Raw genomic sequence first — 20,459 nt, 5'->3', positions numbered from 1 at the left:
GGGGCGGGGGGGGCCGGGGGGCGGGGCCGGCGGTCTCACTGACAGCGATTGGCTGCGGGCTGCGAGGGCCCCTCCGGAGGGGGCGGGGCGCGCGGAGCGGGAGAGGCCGGTGCGCGGGGAGGCCAATGAGCGCGCGGGGGCGGGGCGAGGGGCGCCGGCGGGGGCCGCGGAGCAGCGACCCTCGGCCGGGATGGCGGCGGCGGCGGCGGCACGCGGCGCCTGGGGTGGACGGAGGCGCGCGGCGCTGAGGGTGAGGCGGAGGCCCCCGGCCCCGCAACGGCTCCGGGGGGGCGGGGGGGGAAGGGGGGGGTCGCGGCCATCTGGTGGGGGCTGGGCGGGCGCTGGCCGGCCCCGCGGCGGGGGACCGGGGTCGGTTGGGAGCCCTGAGACACCGGGGTGTTCTTCCCCTCCCGTCCAGCTGCCGTGGAGAGCCGGTGCCCCCTGGATCGTCTCAGCCGCCGCCTCTTTGTCCTCCTCCTCGGTGGTGAGTGCCCGTCCCGCGGAGCGGAGCCGGAGGGCGGGGGAGGCCGCGGGGTCTGGAGGGCGGCCCCGCCCGGGCTGAGGGGCGGCCGCGGGCGGGGGGAGGGCGCGGGAAAGCCCCGGGCGCCTCCGCAGCCGGTCGCAGACTTCCCTCGGGTCTTGTCTTGTGAGGTCGTTGTTGCCAGCTCGGCTTAGATCTGCTCGGCTCCGCTCCCCGCCCCGTGGCGCGGGGTTGGTATTTCAGGAACAAACATTTGGGGCTGCCGGCGCACGGGACACGGAGGGCCCTCGCCCTCAACGGGAGGGAAGGTAAAACAACAACAACAACAAAAAAGTTCGGTGTCAGACTTGTTTGACGCCGGAGCTACGAAGGGCCCGCTTGGGCAGCTCCCTCCGCGGGTCGCGGAGCAGCCGCGCAGGGAAGCGCCTCACGTTGCTGCTTGTAGCGAGCCCTGCCTGGCCCAGCGGGTACACCGAAGGGCGGTATGTTAGTGCAGTTAATCGTGTCCTGGTTTGTTTTCTCCATGTTCTGTAAGTACCATGCCCTGTGCTACATATACACCAGCCAGGGGTTTTTTTCCCAATTTTTAGATTTCATTTACCATGTGTTGTATCTCCTCAATAAGATCAGCAAAAATGAATATAGAATATATGACTAATGATAATGTGTGAAAAAAGATTGTTTCAAGCTGTGTGGACTGGCCTCATATTATCTGTTTGTGGTGAGAGTGGATCTGATTTCATTTGGGCAGTATTGAACAACTTTGACTGTTACAGTGCCTTTTTTCTTCCGGTATCCATGACTGTACACTCTCCAAGCTCTGAACAGCTAAATCATGATTCTCCAAATAGCCTGCTTTACTACAGCCCGTAGTCCCACAGCAGGCTCATTGTCTACAGAAAAAAAAGGTGGTGATTGTATGGAAAAAGTGCAATCAACCTTAATTCAGCATTTCCTGGCTTGCTTAAAATATTTTTTTCTTTGCATGCGCAATTTTCTGTATATCCCTTTTAAGGAATTTGAAAAAATATAAATTCCATTGCCCTGAAGTCCATGTGGGTCATAAAGCGTAAAACACGTGTAGGTCCACTGCAGATTCATGGCACTTGGGCTAATGGAGTGACTGATAGCAGTGGGAGTGTGTCATTCTATAGACCAGCACTAGAAGACCTTTTCTTACAGTCAGGAGACTCAGTTAAGGGCCTCAGATTTCCTGCGCTTCCTTCCAGCTTCCAGAGGGGATTGTATTGTCGTAGGCACAGATTACTGCCTCTCTCTCCCAAGTGTAATTTCAACTACATAATCATCTGCAACCTTTTATTTTTGATTCATTCCTGGTGTTACCTCCCAAATCACTAGGTCTTGCTTATCCATTAACAGTCTTACTTCACACTTCTTATCCTAGCTTCTCATCTCCAGGCTTTCTCAGCTTGTCCCAACTCTCATTGCTGTTCACTTTTTTCACTCTCATCAACTTCTCACTGTCATTACTTGTCTAGCCAACACCGTTTATATTCCTCATTCTTCCTCTGATCTCTTTCCCTTCATTAGACTTGGATAGCACCTCAGTTCTCATCTCCCTCTCATGATTCCATATTCTAATTTCTCCACAGTGTTTCCTGATATATTTGGGTTTATATCCCAGTTCTATTGATCCGTCTCATTTCTGTTCTTCATACAGCAGATGCTTCTCCTTATCTGTTCTCCCCAAAGCCACTGTTTTGTGCATGATTAACTGGTTCTTGCTTTCTCCTACTTCTCTCCTTACCTCCCCGTATCAACTCCTAGTTTCCAAATTTATACAGTCCCAATCTGTTTTCCTGCATGATACAGTTTTGTTGCCTGTTCAGTGCTAGTTACAGCTTCTACCTCTGCTTTTCCTTCTGCCCTACATTTACCTGAACTCCTTATTTCAAGCTTTCTTTTTCTCTCCTCAGCATCTGAGTTGGAAAGTTCTGTTTTCTGTGCTGCCTGCTAGAACAGTCGTGAGCTCAGCAGATGCAGGTTCCTTGCTCTTAGTTAGCTGCAGGACCAAGTGGGGATTGGGGAAGGTCCATTGTTATGCTCGTAGCTATGAGCTGGAGAGATTACCCTACTTAGTGGTTTGATGGGAAGGAAACATGTAATACAGTGTGCACTGGGTACATGGAATTCTCCCAGTGTGAATTATTAACTGTTTTTTCTGAACATTTATGAATTTTGTTTTTTCAGTTTTCTAACTTAGTAAACATTGGGTGATTAAGTAGATTGAAATAGTTCTGAACATAAGCATAACAATGTATTTTTTTCTCTAACCGCTTTTAGAAAGAATTTTGGCCATTTTGGTGTAAGGTGAGAGAAAAACGGAACAGGGAACATAAAAAATTTTAGCCTGTGGTCTTGCTGTAAATACTGGATCTAGACTCTAGTGGGCAGCATAACAGTAAATGATGAAGGCTTGCAATAAGGCATGCTGGTATTTAGGTGTCTTGAGACACAGGTCACTCATTGTCCAGTGTTTTGTCCTTCACAGCCAACAACCAAACTCTTCATTGATGGGAAGTTTGTTGAGTCCAAAACTACTGAATGGATTGATATCCACAACCCGGTAGGTGAAATAGTCTCAGCTTATATATTAGTGATCACTGTGCAAAGGGTCTGTGCCTCAGTTCAAGCATTTGGCAAAAAAGGAAAGTACATGCATTTATTGAGAAAGGTTTAGACTTGGAGCTTAAGATGGGCTTAGCATTGTGTAATTGCTTCTCAATTTCTTTTTCACATGAAATGTCAGTCTTAGGAAAGTGATGACCTCCTTTATCTCCCCTCTGTAGTAAAACCCCGATCTCCAGAAAGGAACCTTAAACTCTACTTACATTTTTTTTTGCTCATAGAAAGGCTTTGTGATCAGTATGTCAAATTTCTGAAGGGTTTCTTTTACCTTGTATGTGAAATCAACTGGGTGTGATTTGATGCCAGCTGAATGTGGAGTCCTGATAGAGACTGATTTCAGTCAGACCAAGGTAAAAAATCCTGGTGGCCGAAGCTTCTCTCCTTTCAGAGAGCTTCTGTCTGTAATGCCACAATGTTAACAGTGAATTTAGAGGCTGGATGCTGTGCAGTGCAAAATAACCTTAGATTAGTAGCCCTTTTACTTGTCTGAGTCCTCCACCAAAGACAAATGGCAATGAGATTGTACTCAGAATTCTGACCTTTCTGACCTCCCCCAGTAAGCATTTGGACAGCAGTTTCTACAGCTTTTCTCTGTAAAGCCCTATTTTGATTTGCTTTGTGGCCTCAATCAGAGCTGCAAGCCATGTTCACGAAGCTCATTTGGTCTCTCTATGTGGTGACCAATGTTCTTGTTTAATTTTATTTCTCCTGTTTTGAGTAGTTTATCTCTTAATGATGTACCTGATGTTTATGTCATGTCAAAGCAGACTTAATATTTAAGAGTGTGTTTGAAGGAGGTTAAACTGGCAAAACCAAGCTTTTAAAGTAAAAATACTGTTGCTTGTAAAAATCTTGCTTTGGCCTGGTGGTCTAGGTAAACTAACATTGATATCAATTGCACAGTCATTTACTGCTTTTTCCAGAGGAACCTTGCCTTGTTTAATGCACAAGAGGGATAGCAGATGAACCAATATGATGCAGAGGGAAAAGACTACAGTCCACAGAAACCTTTGCCTTATACTGTGTAGAAGCTTCAAGATAGACAAGTCACCTCGACTCCAACTTGGAAATCAGCACTGCATTTGCAGCTTTCTTGGTGTCTGACATGAGATGTGTAGAGTGTAGGTTTTCAGAACTGTTCCAGTAGCCCAGGCCTTTTGTGTGCACCAAGGAAGGAGCCTCTTCTGTGCTCTCCCCTCAGAAGTACAGCTCCTTGTAGAACAAGGATATTGGGCGTGTGGTGTGAAGAGACTATTGAATGTTTGACAGGGACAGATGGAAAGAGTTTTGATGCAGTTTCTTTTTACCTTCAGGCCACAAATGAAGTGGTTGGCCGTGTACCAAAAGCCACAGCCAGTGAGATGGAGGCAGCTGTGGCTTCTTGCAAAAAGGCTTTTTGGAACTGGTCAGAAACATCTGTTTTGAGTCGGCAGCAAATCTTCCTGCGTTATCAACAACTCATCAAAGACAATCTGGTGAGACACCACGACTGTGTGTGATAGCTGTTGCTGAATGCGCTGCAGTTGACTTTAGGAAGTAAATTGAGACACTCAGGGATTACAGAGTGCTTGATGAGGCATTGTTGCCATGATTGAGGAGTCAACTGAGACGCTGTCATTAAGAGGTGTAGCAAAGCACTCTTCATCAAATGGGGACAGAGAGGCAGTGCTTCTTAGGGAATGTTATTCTGCATTTGTCCCTTTCTCTGAAGACCACAAGAGGAATTTTCAGCCTTGGTGAGAACGTGCCACTTGGTAAAGACAAGTAGGAAAAGTATGTTACTTTGTCTTTGGATTTCCCTGATTGCTTTTTCAGTGTGTCTGTGGTGTGAAACCTGAAAGCCATAGAGTACAAGACAACCCACAGTTGTTTTTTCTAAAATGTCACTGATGTGTCTTATTGGCTCTTGTCCACAAGGAGCAAATCAGTCAGTGTAAGCTTTTCCAAGTTCTGCTTAGTCTGTTCATTGTGATGTTCAGCTTTGTTAAACTGTCTTATCCCTGAAGCCTATTTCACGGGCAGACACATTTCTAATGTTCATAAACTTCGTGTTTTCCATTTTCAGAAAGAAATTTCAAAACTCATCACCTTTGAGCAAGGGAAGACCCTGGCTGATGCTGAGGGAGATGTTTTCCGAGGCCTCCGTAAGCTGCTGGCTCCTGCTGTTAAAAAAGGGTCTTTGAGAACCCATAGGAAGGGAGGAGGTCTCCTGATTGCTCTGCGAGTGTGTACATGTAGCTCCCTTCAGAGCCTCCTACTGAAAGGGGCAATTGTAACTCTAACCCAAAAAGTTCCCTTAGATAGAATTTCCTTAAATCACTTCCAAGTTGTTAGATCCTTCCTTTTCCTAGGAGTGACTACAAATTGCTGTAAAGGGATAAGAACTTCTTACTTGTGCTCAGATGTCTGAGTTTGAATCCTAGGTGATACAATACTACTATACCTGTTCTTTTACTGGGGCTGTTGTGTCTGTGCTCCTGTCACAATGACATATATTGCACTCAAGTGAATCCATTCACAATGAGCTCACAGTGCTTGGCAGAGCAAAGGGATTTTCTGGAGCACAATGAGTTTTAAGTTGTGGGAAAAGAGGCTGGAAGAAAGACTTGGGTCAAGGCAGTGGTGAGAAGGGAGTTTGGGGACTAACTGTTAACAGGTCATCCAGTGGCATATTGCCCTTTCTGCTGCAGAGGTGGTTGAACATGCTTGCAGTGTGACATCCCTAATACTGGGAGAGACCATGCCCTCCATCACCAAAGACATGGACACTTATACCTACCGTCTGCCTCTGGGCGTGTGTGCTGGAATTGCACCGTTCAATTTCCCAGCCATGATTCCTCTTTGGATGTTCCCCATGGCTATGGTTTGTGGAAACACCTTCTTGATGAAACCATCTGAGCGCGTACCAGGAGCACTCATGTTCCTTGCCAAGCTGTTTCAGGATGCTGGTGCCCCCGATGGGACCCTGAATATCATCCATGGACAACATGAAGGTAATAATAGCCCTGCTTGGGAGGTGGCTGGAGTGTGTAAGTGTTGTGGTGTATGTTCGGTGGAGGTACCACGTGGAGAGTCTGATATTGCTGCTGTTAGATGGGTTTGGACAAATGCTTCAGCCCTCTTGGTGGAGGTGAAAGGAGGTGACTGGGAGATCTCTGCCACCTTTCACCAAATATTCCAGGAGATATGGTGGACTAAATTTTGGGGGCTGGGGTCAGAGTTCTTGAGGCATGTAAGTGCTCAAATTCTATTTAGCAACCTAAGCTCCAACTGAAATAAGTAGATATATCATCTTAGTTTCCCAAGGAAGCCTAAACAATTAAATGCCTTACTGAATATGCAGTGGATGCCAATATTCTAGCTCCTAATATCTAGCTCCTAGATATTTTTTTACAGCACACAAGTAGCTTCAGAACATGAGGATACAAATAGACAACAGTAACTTCACTTAAGCATCAATCGGGCACCTTGGGAGATGCCCAAAGCACGAAGAGATGGCAGAGAGCCAAGTGTATGAGGACAGGAGCGGGAGTACACGTGCTGAGAAAGTAGTGCTGGAGAGATGCATAGACAGGCAGTGGGGGAACTCAGATTTAGGAAATACCAAGGCAAGAATTTTGATAAGAAGATAGATACAGAGATTTAGCACTGCGGGGATGGGAACAGAGGGAAGCATTTGTGCACCACAATTATAATGTATTATTTCCTATTTGAAGCTGTGAATTTCATTTGTGACCATCCGGATATCAGAGCAATCAGCTTTGTGGGATCTAATCAGGCTGGCGAGTACATCTATGAGAGAGGATCCCGGAATGGCAAGAGAGTCCAGGCCAACATGGTAATGCCTCCGAATGGCGCACACTTCAGCACATAGACTGCCTCTGTCTCCTGTGAATGTTAAAGAGAGACCACACCACTCAGCAGCAGAAGCTGACTTTGCTACTGATAGTTAAGTGATGAGGCTGCCCTTCTTGCCAGCCTGTTGGTAGCAGAGTCATAGCTACTATCTGAAGATACTGCCAGAGAGCTAAAAAAGTGGGCTGGGGCTGTTAATAATGGGAAACTGTGTATGTGTTATATTTCAGGGAGCCAAGAACCATGGTGTGGTGATGCCCGATGCCAATAAAGAGAACACCTTGAACCAGCTGGTTGGAGCTGCTTTTGGAGCAGCTGGCCAGCGCTGCATGGCCCTGTCTACAGCAATTCTGGTGGGAGAAGCTCAGAAATGGCTGCCAGAGCTTGTGGACAGAGCCAAAAATCTACGTGTAAATGCAGGTAGAGACTGTGATAATTTCTTACAAGGTACTTCACTTCTGTACAGTTGTAACTTTTTAGGTCAGAGTATCTGCCATGCTGCAGTGTGTCTGTTGTTGCTGTTGGCACCATAGGATCGATGTGTAGGAGTGGGAGCTAGCAGATTGTCTGGATTGGCAAACACAGCCGGAGACTTGGAGTTAGGAATATGTAGGAAGGCTTGGCAGTATGGCTGTGATGCAAGGTTTACAGGATCGGTCTTGTTTTAACTGGAGCTTTGAGATTATGTCCTACGTTTAACTTAAACCTACCATTTATGTCGCAACCTCATTAAGAGATCTTTCCGATTTGCAGTAAGCATGTAATAAAAAGGAAAAATGGAAACAATTACTTTGGAAAAACTAGACTGTTGTTAATTCTAGGAGAATTACTTTTCTTTATGTTTAATAACATCTTGCAAAGGGGAAAAGCTTCCTTTCTGAGAAGAGTCTCTTGTTGGAATTTTGGCTTCCTGGTGATCTAAAATCATGCTTATGCTTATGACTTCTCTTATTTGTTGATTACGAAAGTTTTAGGCTATTGCTCATGTTCATTAATATCTCAAATCTTTGATTTGTGTCTCAGAAACATCAGAATTTTCAGATTTTTCCTGCTAGTGTAGTTATCTCCATGATGCCTGTGAAGAGGAAGCTGTCAGGATTAAAAACTTGGCATCTCTGCCTCTTTGCAGGAGACCAGCCTGGAGCAGATCTAGGGCCTCTAATCAGTCCCCAAGCTAAGGAGCGGGTTTGCCATCTGATTGAGAAAGGAGTAAAAGAAGGTGCCAGCCTTCTTCTGGATGGACGTAATATCAAAGTGAAGGGCTATGAAAATGGCAATTTTGTTGGGCCAACGATCCTTGCCAATGTCAAGGTAAGATGACCAAAGCCAGTGCTTGATAGTGTATATTGCAGGGTCAGTTGAAAAACGTGTTACCCAAATCAGTCAGTAATCAATAATCACCATGTAGAAATCCCATAAATGGCTCAGCCTTCCCTTGCACAACTCCAGTGAAGTGCTTATTGTAATGCTGTTGTGGAGGTGATAAATGAATTTGCAGTAGTGCAACATACTCTGAAGGAGGTTAATAAGCTTAACTTGAATGGATTGCAGCCAATTAAATATATGAGCAGCTTGTACTGTGTTAAACTAAATGTTCATCGAGCACAGTGTACTATCTGTAGTAATGGCCAGCAGATGCCCAAGGAAGAGTATGATGAACAGCCAAACTTGCAATTTTCCTTCCTCTGTTATACATTCCTGCAGTTTGCAATTTAAGGACTTGCAGAAACAGACGCTAAATATTTGTGGAAATCTTCACAATAATCATATAGGATAAGGTACAAAATCTCTTTATTGTTGAATATGTTCACAACTTCCTTGAGTCAGCCCCTCAATATAATGCATGGTGCGCAACAGATGGAAACTACTGTGGGGGAATATTCTTTACCAGGTACACATCCACATGAGTCTTCATAACTAAATTCATTCTTTTATGTTTATGCAATTAGCTGGTATGATTTCCTTAATATTTAAGTGTTCAATTCCTCGTGGGCCTTTTGATGAGTGATTCCATGATAGCAAACCCATCTTGATAATTCTGCTGTTGTACTTTGTGTTCTTAGGATTTTATTGATTTTGTGCAATTATATAATTCAGGCTTTTAATCTATCTCAGAATTTTCTTGCCTTACTTTCATTAAATATCTTAAAATACTTCACTTGCCTGTGATGTGTCATAAATATTGTTAGATATTCAAAAGCTAAAGTTTCAGTGAGATTTTGTGTTTTCTTATACAGTGGTTAATAATACAGTAAGCCACGTAAAACTTACAACTTGTCAAATGAATGTTTTATAGTTTTCTGTATTAGCTATTAGTGATTAAAGTACTCTCCAACTGGTGTTCTGGTATTCGCCAGATGTTACTAATTATCAGACATAAGTCCTGGATGCTGAGTTGGAAAGGATAGCAGGTTCTAGTCACTTCGTCAATAAGAACTGAAGTAAACTATGCTGAATTAATCCCAGTCTTAATCAGCCTTGGTCAGAGTAGACCTGTGAGTGAGGTTAGGCAGGCAGTAAGAGCAGAAAGCGCTCTGGAGGTGACGTGGTACCCTCTTTAGTGGACTGGGCAGATGGGAGGGCATGGGAAACGGTGAAAAGGCAGGAAGGATTGAGGGATGGCCTGTGACAATGCAGTATATGATGTGTGATTCTAGGAATACCCTGAGCTTTAGCAGCATGTGTGTTTATTATATCCTGTTTACTAGGATATTTTTATTATAGCCTGTTTATTATATCCTACATACAAGCTGCTTTTTCTGCTGTTTGTCTTGGCAGCCAACCATGACTTGCTACAAGGAGGAAATCTTTGGGCCCGTCTTAGTGGTTCTGGAAGCAGACACTTTGGATGATGCCATTGAGATGGTGAACAATAACCCCTATGGAAATGGAACTGCAATCTTCACCACCAATGGAGCCACAGCTCGGAAATATTCTCACTTAGTAGATGTGGGGCAGGTATGTTCAAGCCAGGATTGTTGCTATTAGTACTCACCACTTACAGTGGGTAGCCATGCAGCTGCAGTGACTAGTCGCTGACTGCTCAGCCAACAGTACCCAGCCTCAGGTTTAAGGAAACAAAATGAAGTAGTGTTTGGAAAGTGCTCTGCAATCTGCTACTTTTTCATGATTAATATGGCAGCTTTCCTTCACTTTAGGTGGGTGTCAATGTTCCTATCCCAGTACCTCTGCCCATGTTCTCTTTCACCGGCTCTCGTGCTTCTTTCAGAGGGGACACCAATTTCTACGGCAAGCAGGTAACTTACTGATTCAGAGTACTCTGTTGGGTTGAATTGTGATAAGTCACATTATAAATGGCAATAGGGAGATGGTCATCAGACCTCATTAGTAAGGAGACTTTGAAGCCGTCTCAATCAGGAAACTGAAGACCAGCCAGTAATCACAGCCACCATCATGCACGTTACAATAGCCAATTCCTTTTTTTTTTTCTTTTAAATATAAAAAACCGAGTCTTTTGCTAGGAGTTTTGAGAATGGAGGAAGAACTAAGTATCAAGCTTTCTCACAGAATCAGAATCTTTGGGGAATTGGTAAAAGGAACAGGCTGACAGGAATTGTTCCTGCAGAGGAAAACTCAACCCTCTGTAGATAAAGTAAAAACTGTTTGATATACCATTAGTGCAGACCTGAAGAATTCATAAGGCCAAACATTTGATCCATGTGTCTCCTTTCCTCCAGGGAGTACAGTTCTACACACAGCTGAAAACTATAATTTCTCAATGGAAAGAGGAAGATGCTACCGTAACCAAACCTGCTGTGGTTATGCCAACTATGGGAAACTAAATCAGCCTTTGCAGATTTTGTTCCTGGTGCCCTTCGCCTACTATGTTGCACTTCCAGCTTTGTCCTGACTATCATAATTTCCATGGGAATGAATAGAAAGCTCCATTTTCTCAAGGACCTCTGTTTCTATGTAGATCAGGCAGGCTCTTGTAACGCACAGTCTGGGTTTTCAGTTGCTGTCAGTGCTTTTTGGCTAGCTGAACTAATTTTTTTTTTTTCCTACAACCTATCACAGATGAAACAACCTTAATCTAGTTGAAAGGGTAGACAGTGAGATTGGTCTTAGTTTGTGTTTCTTTCCAGACCCTCTGAACTTGAACATTACTCCAGTTTCCACTTTAATATCTTTAGCCTTAGTGACTCACTCCTGGCTACATCTCGTAGCAGTTTTCTTTACCTCTTTATCTTACATGTTAAGATTTTGACTTCACCTTACTCAAAGTTGAGTACTTATTTTGAGTGGTATAACTGACTGGGACTTTGGATGTCTCATAGAAGTGACTTGACATACAATGAAGACAGCCAGTTTGGGAGTTGAATATGTCAAGTCTTTCATCTGTTCAGCAGTTTCCAAAACACTTGGGAAATAGTGTTCTAAGGATTTTTCAGGAAAGAACGGGCTGCCTGGTGAAGAAAGAAATTCTTTTATGGTACAGTGACCTTCACCATGCCTCTGACAGCTTGAAAACTTCTGTCCCTGTTGTGCATCTGGCTTGTATTCTCCAGGTTGACATTGATTCCGTTATACCTGAAAGCTGTTTGGTGCCTTTTTACTGTGCTAACAAATACGTGCCTACAGGTCCCATAACATAATGAAACTGTGGAAGCAGAAACATAAGCGTGTATGTGTATCTTCATGTCACAGCATCATGTGGCTCTGGGTGGAAGACAGAATAGACAGGTCAGTAGGAAGCAAGAACACTTTTTTAAATCACAGAGCAGCTAGGCCTGTTCTGTTGGTTTCTTTTCCCAGCTATAGCTGCATTTCTTGTGTTGATTGATTGACTCCTTGTCACGTTTGCTCAAACATAGTCCTGTTCTCCAGAGACAGCAGGTCCCATTACTATAGAAGGGTAAGATTTGAAATACCCTGTTTTTAAGAATCTGGGCATTTGGATCTGGAGAGCCTCTATTTTTATTCCTGGTTCCTGGATGATGATGCAGCCATGAGGGATCTGCAGAGAATTCAAGCACCCATGGAAAATATTACTATTCTAATGATTGTAACCATTACTCGTTCTAATTAAACCATCTGAATGTGAACACTTTGTATCCTGCCTTCTGCTGAAGATACCTTGTAACTGACAGCTATGTATTGGTGCAATTGCTGTGCATTCACTAATGTTTGTACCTCGTTTTTTTCCTCTGCTATACCCTAGAGGGAAATTCTCACCTTGCAATTTGATCACAAATTAAAATCATACTAATACATTTCTGCAGAATATGACCATTCCTTGGTAAGACATTATATAGGTGTGATGTTGACTTTATTCCGCTCCTTGCAGAGGCTGGTCTGTGACTCTCTAACCCACGCATCCATCTTCCTTTTACAGTGTTTCAAGGACCTCTGTACAAATACAGCATTTCAAGGAATGCCTTGTTTCTGTTCCATATACACATCGTTTGATCGCAAAACCTCGTAAGCTTCACGCAACTTACTTTATTACAAACTGAAAATATATCTTGATCAAATCAAGGCAACACCTATATACAGAGTTCTAACAACTAGTCTGAATCCTAGTGCTTTCTACAGGGTCCTCCAAGCTCCTGGCTTGGGAAAGAATAAAATCTTTAAGAAGGAGGAAAATAACTATATTTCAGATATATTTCAAACATGTAGTCAACGCAGCAGTGCAGCAGATGGGATTTAGAATTAGCAGCTTTGCTCACAAGATAACTTCCAAAATGAAAAGTGCAGATGAGTCAGTAATTACCGAGGCTGTTGTTCATGCAGAGTGTACAGCTGCCTTACTCTGTGGTGTTAACATCTGAATATGCAGAAAGATTACTGCAGAAGATGATGAATCTGATAATCCAACCTGCTGTGTAATGAATATTAGGTTGGGAGAAGCATTTTTCTTTGCAAAGGTAAGATGTTCTAGGTAAATCACCATTAAGACACTGGCATTCATTCATGCACCTGGGAAAGGAATACTAATTAACAGCCTCTAATATTGTCTACAGTCATTCACTTTCAAAACACCTTAATTTTCTTCTTAATTAGTATTGCTATTCTGACTTTTCTGTTGTCCTATTAAAACCCATTACACATCTTGCCTTTAGAAATTCTAAAACCTACCTTCTCCTGTAACAAAAGCAATCTTTATTATCAAGCTTACTTGCTCCCTGAAGAATTCCAGGAGTATCCCTGCACTTTCTTCAGACCTATTCTAGACACTTGTATAATCTCTTCATTTGTGTGCAAGCATCTTTTCTGATTATCTGTATTTCCAACAGCATTTTTTAAACAGATGGGTTTAAATTTTGTACTAGAAATCTAAATCTTGTATCTGCCTTTTTTAATGAAATGCCTTTTTAGATCAAGCTGCGGATGTACCTGCCTCATCTCACTGCTGTTAGTTTTCCACCCACTTGTTTATTCTTTTTATTTCAGCACTCACTATTAAAAATTAAGCTAAAGAATATATCTTCTTTTTATATTATACAAAAATATAATCTCAGTATAAAGTCTCTCATGAATTTCTTTAGATGCTATTCAAATACAGTTTTATAGTCAACCTTCTGTCTCCTATTAAAAATTGTTTCTTGCCTCGAAGGTACTGCAGTCTAAATTGTCAAAGCTGTTTGATACTCTTTAAATCCAAAACTTTTGTTAAAACAGTTTAAGCACCTTTGAGAATTAGGGCCTGTGGCTTCCACGTCTGTTTTTTTTCTGTCTGTGAAAAAAAAAAAAAAAGGCAACAACTCACTTCTACTCCCATTTCTGGAGTGGCAGTCTGCCCCTCCAAAGGAGGTGTCTCTCTTCCCATGTAGATCTCTACAGGTCTGCTTATGAACTTTATCTGATTGTTTGATGCCCGAGTATTACATTTTGGTTTGTGTGCTTGACTGCTTCATGTCTGACATGATGGCATGCCAGAACTCCTCCCTACTTACTCCTGCAGGGTAAGTTGATACTGCTTGCCTTTGAGTGTTATAATTAGCTATATGGTTATATCTGAAAATCAGGCATGTGAATCGTCACTCCAGTCCATTCTCTCTAAGTGATTCTATACTGAATGCAACATCAACTTAATAGATTTTGCCTTTTAGTCAAAACTCACTGGGCTAGCTGAAAATGCATCTCCTTATCTGATCGTGGCCTTTCAAAAAAGAATCCTCAAAAAAATCATAAAGCTGCTTTTCAGTAAGAGGAGGCTTTAAGGAGGCGTGAGATTTTTTTCATGAGAGCTAAGTCTAAATGCCTGCTGCTAAAAGATAACATGACCAGATATTTCAGAATAATCCCTCTCTCGTGACACATACATTTATTTGTGTATAGACACACTAATGCAGATCTTCAAACAGACTAAACCATTCTAAAGTAGAAGGGATGACAGAGGTAATTGCATTAATTTATATATAACCAGGACTGAGAAGATGTTAGACAGTGTGGTATAATTGACTATCTTACCCAATTTTGCTTTCTTCTTTAGTGTTGTCAGGACCTGGAGCTGAAGTAGCCAAAACGCTGGTGTGTTTCCTGTGAGGAAGACACAAGAGCAAAGTAATCCTCATCTAATGGTGATTTACGCTCAGCTGGATTTCTAATTCCACACCAAACTTGTTTTCTAAAATAAACAGGAAAAGAAATGCCAGGGCACCTGAGCTATTGCAGTACACTCTAAAATCAGCACTATGAATCAAACATGAGTTCAGTACACTATGGAATTCTGTATTTTGTGGCAAAATCATTACATTTAAAAGGGAGTGAGGAGAAATGAATAAAAACCAGTTTGTTTTAAAAACTGGGTTTGATCATAAGTCAAACTGAAGTGTTTGTATTCCATCCTTCAAACTTTCATACTCTTCAGCCATATGTGTGCTGTTGGATGTTGGTAAATATACATGGGGAGTGCTACTGTCACAATATACATTATTTGCTTGTTTGGTAAAGATGGATAGGGATTCATTAATGACTGAACAAAATTAATCCCACTGCACTGAACGAAGTTAATTCTTCTCACTTCTCTCTTTCTCAGTACTACTAAAATTTACTTACATTTGCTTTTCTCTTGATGCTACACACAAAGATCTAACAGTACAGTCTGGTGCATGTCCAAAATCAAGTCTATACTGTATCAACGTTTTCAAAAAGTTAAATCACCTTTTTCAAAAGGTTAAAGGATCTCATACCAAGACACACAGCTAGATTCTTACGTTAGACTCAGTTTCTTGGAATCCCCTGACCTAGAGTTATCCAGCTCCTGTAAGAGGGAAAGTTCAGCATTCACCTACTGGAGAAACAGAATCTTACTGTGGGTTTGTGCTATTCATTTTGGCAAAAAGCAATCGCAGAACACGTTCTTTTTGTTCCCATGTCAACTCACTGATATCCACTTTTTCAAACTGTATTTTATCCCTGAAAAACACAGAAAAGATCAATGTATTAGAAGAAAATTTGAAATGCGTATCTCTCATGGACTCTGTATGTGTAAAACAGGTTTTAAATTCTAGATCTGCATTATTCTTGCTCAGCTATTCATAGCGTGTAAATTGAACAAACAGATCTGAGCACACAGTGCTGTATTTTCGACTTATAAATCTATGGCTCTCTAAAGAGCCATAGAACAAAGCCAATCATTTCTGTTATACATGTAGTGGTTATAAATACTGGGAGGGGGTTAATACAACATCTCAAGTACATTGTCCTTCCCTTGCTTCTCCTGTTCATACTTAAAGGGTCAACACATGTAACCAATTTTCATTCTCAGTTCCAGTCTTCCCCTTCTCTTGCTCCAAGGAGAAACTTCCTTAGATCTCAATAACTACTTTCACCTCTGATTTTTCATGAAGTGTTTCTGCGCTATTGAGATAACCTGAACTGAACAAAGCATTCTGACTGATTATGTGTTGCCACGTTATTCAATAGCCAGTGCATACTAAGCAAACATTTTATTTGGGAATAGGGTAATTTGGTCTCTCACTAAAGATGTACATAAGCTTCATCTATGGAGGACCTTAACTCTATGGCTTAAAAATCCAACTGCCTGGACAGTGCTGCAGTTCATAGGCACAGATCTCTAGCAGGGGGTGGGAGACCTGTAATCCTGGCCACTGCAGCATGTGTAGCTCTAATTCAAATTAAGCTGCATCCTAATACAAATTCTGAGATACTCACACTTATAAATCTGAGATTTTGTTTTATTCACTATAAAATGTAAGCCAGTCAGTCAGTACTGCACTGCATGTGCGCTTGTTTTTGATATGTCAATGTCTATTTCATGTAATGGCTTAAGTTTTAGATTACTACAGAGCTTGAGGAAAACAGCCTTTGACAGCACAATGCAAAGCAGGGGCTTCTGACTTGTGAAAGAATGGCTGAAAAAAGACTGGATTTGCCATCTGCTGGATGTTTCTGTTAAAATGAGCAGCAACATAGCAAAGAGCTGTTAGCATCTTAATTGTAATTTTTTGGCTTCAGTGTTGTTAGCTCACTGGACTGAGTAAAAAGCAAAAGAACAATATCAGAAGAGCAATGCCTATAAAACCAAAAATATTAGAAAAGTAACAATAACTATTAAAAACTCTGTAATTATAAAAAAAACCTGCAGAAGCATGGCTATACTGAAAGTTCTATATCAAATTCCACAGCACATTGCAGAATATGCAAAAAGCTCTTTCAAGCTTATCTTTAATCCATAAAAATAATCACCAAAAAGTGATAGCCTCGTTGAAATTAGATGCCCACAAAGTCATTACTAACCGATGGGATATTACACCTCATACAGTTACTCTTACTACAGAAGCCTCCACAACCATTCCAAATCTAGACAGGATTATCACATAAAGGCTTTTTTAGATGTGCTAGGAAGATAGACATGAATTTTTAACGTTTCAATACCAGTAGCATTTCTGTGCTTCCTCTAGGTCTCTGTACACACTATTTGTGCTATTTATGTTGCTTTTGAAAGTTTTGATTTTGGGAAATTCTTCCTTCCCTGCACATGCCTCCATCATTTTCCTGTAATAGGCAGTTTGGGCCTTTCTCTTATAGTCCTTCCTACTGGATATGATCTCCTGCTTCACATGTTCCAGAGCATCTAGGAAGAACCTTTCCACCTCAGTCCTCTCATTTAGGATATTCCAGGCTAGTTTCTTCACTCGATTCATCTCCCGATCCTTCATTTCTAGTAATTGCTGCAGTTTCTTGATCTCCATCATGCTTGCCTGGTTTTCTATCAGTGCCTGATGCTGTTTTTTCTGAGTCTCTCTCACAGATCCTCTGGGCGTGTGACATAAGGCCATCTCCAGCTTTTTCACTTTATGCTGCAGATCTCCAATTTGTGCTTTCTGGCGATTGATCTGTAGCATCTTTTTTCGAATCAAACCCTCATTGGTTTCCTAAAAGATGATAATAAATTATTTGGGATTTTATTTAATTTGCACCAAATCTGAAGGTTGCTTTTTTTCCCCCCCAAAAAACGATACGGTAGTAAACATGCTGGCACCTTCACACTGGAGTGAACATTTCTCTGGGATCAGAGTTTTGTTTACAAGAGAAGCCAGATAAAAAAGGCTTGGTATGTAGTATACATTACAGAGGGATCTATTCTCAGTGGGCTAGCGTAGGAAACCCTCCTTTCTTTCTCCACCATAATTAAGATAGAATAAGAGCTTGTCTTCAGACAACTCTGAATTCAGTAACTGTGGAGACATCTGACCGGGAAGAGGTTGGTCTCAATAAATTTACATCTGTATATAGGTGTACCCCTTCCTGGAGGAGAATGAAACAGAATTAAAACCAGAGCAGAAACCTTCTCCTTTAACAGAAGAGTTCTGTCTTCTTCTAACTTCTGTTTGATTTTCTTCAATTCTATTGTCTCTTTCAGCTGGTAAGCAAATGCATTGCGAAGATGAACATTCTCCTTCAACACCTCTCTTCCGGTGCTGTTCAGCTGCCTGGACAGAGGGAAACAAAATCCAAAAGCTTTAATCACAAACTTTCTTGGTTGCTTTATGTTGAAATCAATATTTCAGTGTCCTGATTTCAGAGCTAAGCTGTAAAATCCTTACAGGTTTGTACCAAGTTTTCATAGCTTTGCTTCTAGTCTTACATCTGGACTGGGAAAATGAAAGTAACAGCAGTGCCATTGTGATAATATTAACTCCAGTTCTCCCCTGGAACCAGCATGGGTCTTACAGTTTAAATGTAAGTGCTGGTATGTTCTTGACATTTGAAATATAAAAACAGCCTAGGTCGTCACTGATTTTGCCCTTCAAAGTCCATGTAGTAACATGGGCAACTTGTTATTTAGAACACAGTGCTAAAATGGTTTTGTAAAGTAGAAAATGGGAAAAGCAAGTGTTTCTTACAGAACAGCCTCACACTGGGCGGTCTCTGCCATCATTATTTGCTTTTTCTCAACATCTTCTTCCAGTCTTTTCTGAAACGGAGAAAAGCCTGTTTAAATTTTACATGAGACCTGTGTCACCAAAGCTAAAACCTGAAACAGTGTAAATTTTATAATCACACCCACAGTTTTCAGCTCACCCAACTTCCTGCTAGAGGAAGAATGAACCCCCCAGGGCACAGAAGTTCCTGATGGAAGTGGAAAATACAGACTTTCTGGGATCCTGACATGCCATGTTTTTCCTTGGAAAGCTGCATCTAGCCTCCAACTCATTCATCATACTTGTATTGACACAGGAAATTGTAAAATGCTCAGTAAAGAACCGTGAAAAATATATAAAACTAGAGTAGTCAGTGGGAAAAATAATTTTGTTCTAATGAAAGTTTCTTTAACTGCCTGCCAGTCTTTACTTTTTCTTTAAGAAAACTCCTCTCCAATCTCACAACCACTTCCTGATGTCACCTGTTTGAAATCTCCATACTTTAACTATGGTAAAGAATAAAATTTCTTTAATAACGGTGTTTTATTTCAGCCATATAACTAAAAGTGTGGAGGTTCTCTTCAAGAAGGGCTTTGGTAGTCTTTTCTGGAACTACCCAGAGTTTTCATCACATTTTTACACAATCTATAAAATTCACTTAACCTTCTGACTTGTATCATTGCTTTGCTTCCACCTCATAGTTCATCTGTGCCCGTATTTTCACATCACTGACAGTCATTCACACACACTCACACTGTTTAATGCTTAGTTTTAGAAATATGCTTTGCTTTGTCTATTCAGTCATCAGGATCATTCGAAGTCCAACACTTAAAGCACTCTTGGAAAAATGCCTAACGCATATTTAATATCTTAGCTTAAAAGTGGCTATATATTAATAATCAAAATGCTGTTGACCAATCATTTGTCTCCACAAAAACATCTGGTGTTGTTTCTAAGCTCCTTCTTGTGCTTGGAAAAAATTCCAGCAGAGCTGAGTCAGCAAAGCATTTGAATTGTTTAAGGCATTTTTTTCATGTCATCAGTCAGCTGGGAAACTTTTTTATTCCAGGCTGAAATGTTTTACAGGCAATACTACTATTTAATATTTGTATTATAGCTCCAAAGTAGCCCTGATTAGGTCATGTGCTATGTAAGTGCTTAGTGGAAGACATTCCCTATTTTTATATTCTAAATGATTTATGTAGTTGAAAAATGATACAATACTAGCATTCACATCCTAACTGACCTGACTAGTGAGAAATCAGGCAGACTGATACTGCTTACAACCAATTGCTAGCTCCTCCATACATATCTTTAAAGTGTGTACCAGACGCTCCAGTCCATCCACATAGATGTTTGTATGATTTCATTTCACTTTGTAAAAAACCAAAACCAGCTCTACAGCACTGGACCGTTACAGAAGTGAGTTCTGGCTACAGAGCTTGTATTTTATAAACCCAGTGCTTTTCCTCACCCTCTGTCAAGAAAACAATCCAGTACATTTTTCCAAGCTGAACGAACGCTTCAGCCTCTTCTCGTACACCATGTGCTGAAGCCCCCGACCATTTCGGCGCCCCTTCCCCTGAATTCGTCCCGGTACACCGCTCTCTCCCTTGTACCGAGGGGGGGCAGCCCCGGACCCCGCACTCCCCCGCGTGCCCGGCTGCGCGCACACCTCCTCCGCCTCCTCCCGGCCTTGCTCCGCGAGGAACGACACCGCGGCCGCCGCCTCGCTGCCCGCCTCCTGCCGCCGCCGTGGCAGCTCCGCGGCGCTGTCGGGCCGCCGGCGGCTAGCCGGCCGGTGCTCGGCCCGGGACGCCTCGGTCGCCGCCGGCCGGTGCTCCCACAGGGCCGCGTCGCCCTCGTCCCGCTTCTCCTCAGACACCCGGGTCGCCTGCCCGGCCGCCGCCGCCGCCGGCCTGCGGGAACGGGAGGAGCCGCTGCGGCACAGCGGCCGCCGCCAGCCCGCCATGACACCACCGCCGCCGCCCGTTGCCGCGGTTACCGCGCGCGCGGCGGCCCGTCCCCGTGGAAACCGGGACGGCGCAGCCCCCCCCCCCCCCCCCCCCCAGCAACGCGCAACGCGCGCGACGGGCACGTCACGTGGAGCGCGCTGA

At 42.7% G+C, this 20,459-nt stretch overlaps 2 protein-coding genes across 5 annotated transcripts; one reads left to right on the top strand and one right to left on the bottom strand.

Moving 5' to 3' along the window:
- Positions 1-163: 163 nt before the first annotated feature.
- On the top strand, positions 164-12,219 carry ALDH6A1 (aldehyde dehydrogenase 6 family member A1). Of its 2 annotated transcripts, XM_042791141.1 has the most exons (12): positions 164-250; positions 419-484; positions 2,994-3,068; positions 4,444-4,605; positions 5,196-5,274; positions 5,821-6,123; positions 6,847-6,968; positions 7,216-7,405; positions 8,115-8,296; positions 9,764-9,943; positions 10,144-10,242; positions 10,684-12,219. In XM_042791141.1, the coding sequence occupies exons 1-12, from the start codon at positions 191-193 to the stop codon at positions 10,786-10,788; spliced, it is 1,623 nt and encodes a 540-aa protein (XP_042647075.1). In that variant the 5' UTR covers positions 164-190; the 3' UTR covers positions 10,789-12,219. The 2 variants fall into 2 exon arrangements, with proteins under 2 accessions (XP_042647075.1, XP_042647076.1); XM_042791142.1 differs by lacking the exons at positions 164-250; positions 419-484 and adding an exon at positions 705-789.
- Positions 12,220-12,428: 209 nt separating this feature from the next.
- Positions 12,429-20,435, bottom strand: BBOF1 (basal body orientation factor 1). Of its 3 annotated transcripts, XM_033008612.2 has the most exons (7): positions 20,018-20,435; positions 18,325-18,395; positions 17,766-17,910; positions 16,853-17,352; positions 15,266-15,370; positions 14,423-14,491; positions 12,429-13,685 (listed from the first exon to the last, which is right to left on the bottom strand). In XM_033008612.2, the coding sequence occupies exons 1-7, from the start codon at positions 20,312-20,314 to the stop codon at positions 13,649-13,651; spliced, it is 1,224 nt and encodes a 407-aa protein (XP_032864503.2). In that variant the 5' UTR covers positions 20,315-20,435; the 3' UTR covers positions 12,429-13,648. The 3 variants fall into 3 exon arrangements, 1 of the variants encoding a protein (XP_032864503.2); XR_006165174.1 differs by lacking the exon at positions 12,429-13,685 and having other exon boundaries at positions 14,243-14,579; positions 15,169-15,370; XR_006165175.1 differs by lacking the exon at positions 12,429-13,685 and having other exon boundaries at positions 14,243-14,491; positions 15,169-15,370.
- Between the last annotated feature and the right edge of the window lie 24 nt (positions 20,436-20,459).

The sequence above is a fragment of the Tyto alba genome, unplaced genomic scaffold, assembly GCF_018691265.1.
Source record: "Tyto alba isolate M040663 unplaced genomic scaffold, T.alba_DEE_v4.0 Super-Scaffold_18, whole genome shotgun sequence".
NCBI lineage: Eukaryota > Metazoa > Chordata > Aves > Strigiformes > Tytonidae > Tyto > Tyto alba.
The sequence above is the reverse complement of the archived record's forward strand: the minus strand, read 5'-3'. Positions and strand labels throughout refer to the sequence as shown.

Coding starts and splice junctions, on each gene's coding strand:
- BBOF1 (XM_033008612.2), bottom strand. CDS start 20,314: ATGGCGGGCTGGCGGCGGCCGCTGTGCCGCAGCGGCTCCTCCCGTTCC. Junction 18,396..20,017: donor GCCGGGAGGAGGCGGAGGAG/GTGTGCGCGCAG, acceptor TCTCCGTTTCAG/AAAAGACTGGAAGAAGATGT. Junction 17,911..18,324: donor GCCCAGTGTGAGGCTGTTCT/GTAAGAAACACT, acceptor CCCTCTGTCCAG/GCAGCTGAACAGCACCGGAA.
- ALDH6A1 (XM_042791141.1), top strand. CDS start 191: ATGGCGGCGGCGGCGGCGGCACGCGGCGCCTGGGGTGGACGGAGGCGC. Junction 485..2,993: donor CTTTGTCCTCCTCCTCGGTG/GTGAGTGCCCGT, acceptor TGTCCTTCACAG/CCAACAACCAAACTCTTCAT. Junction 6,124..6,846: donor CATCCATGGACAACATGAAG/GTAATAATAGCC, acceptor TCCTATTTGAAG/CTGTGAATTTCATTTGTGAC.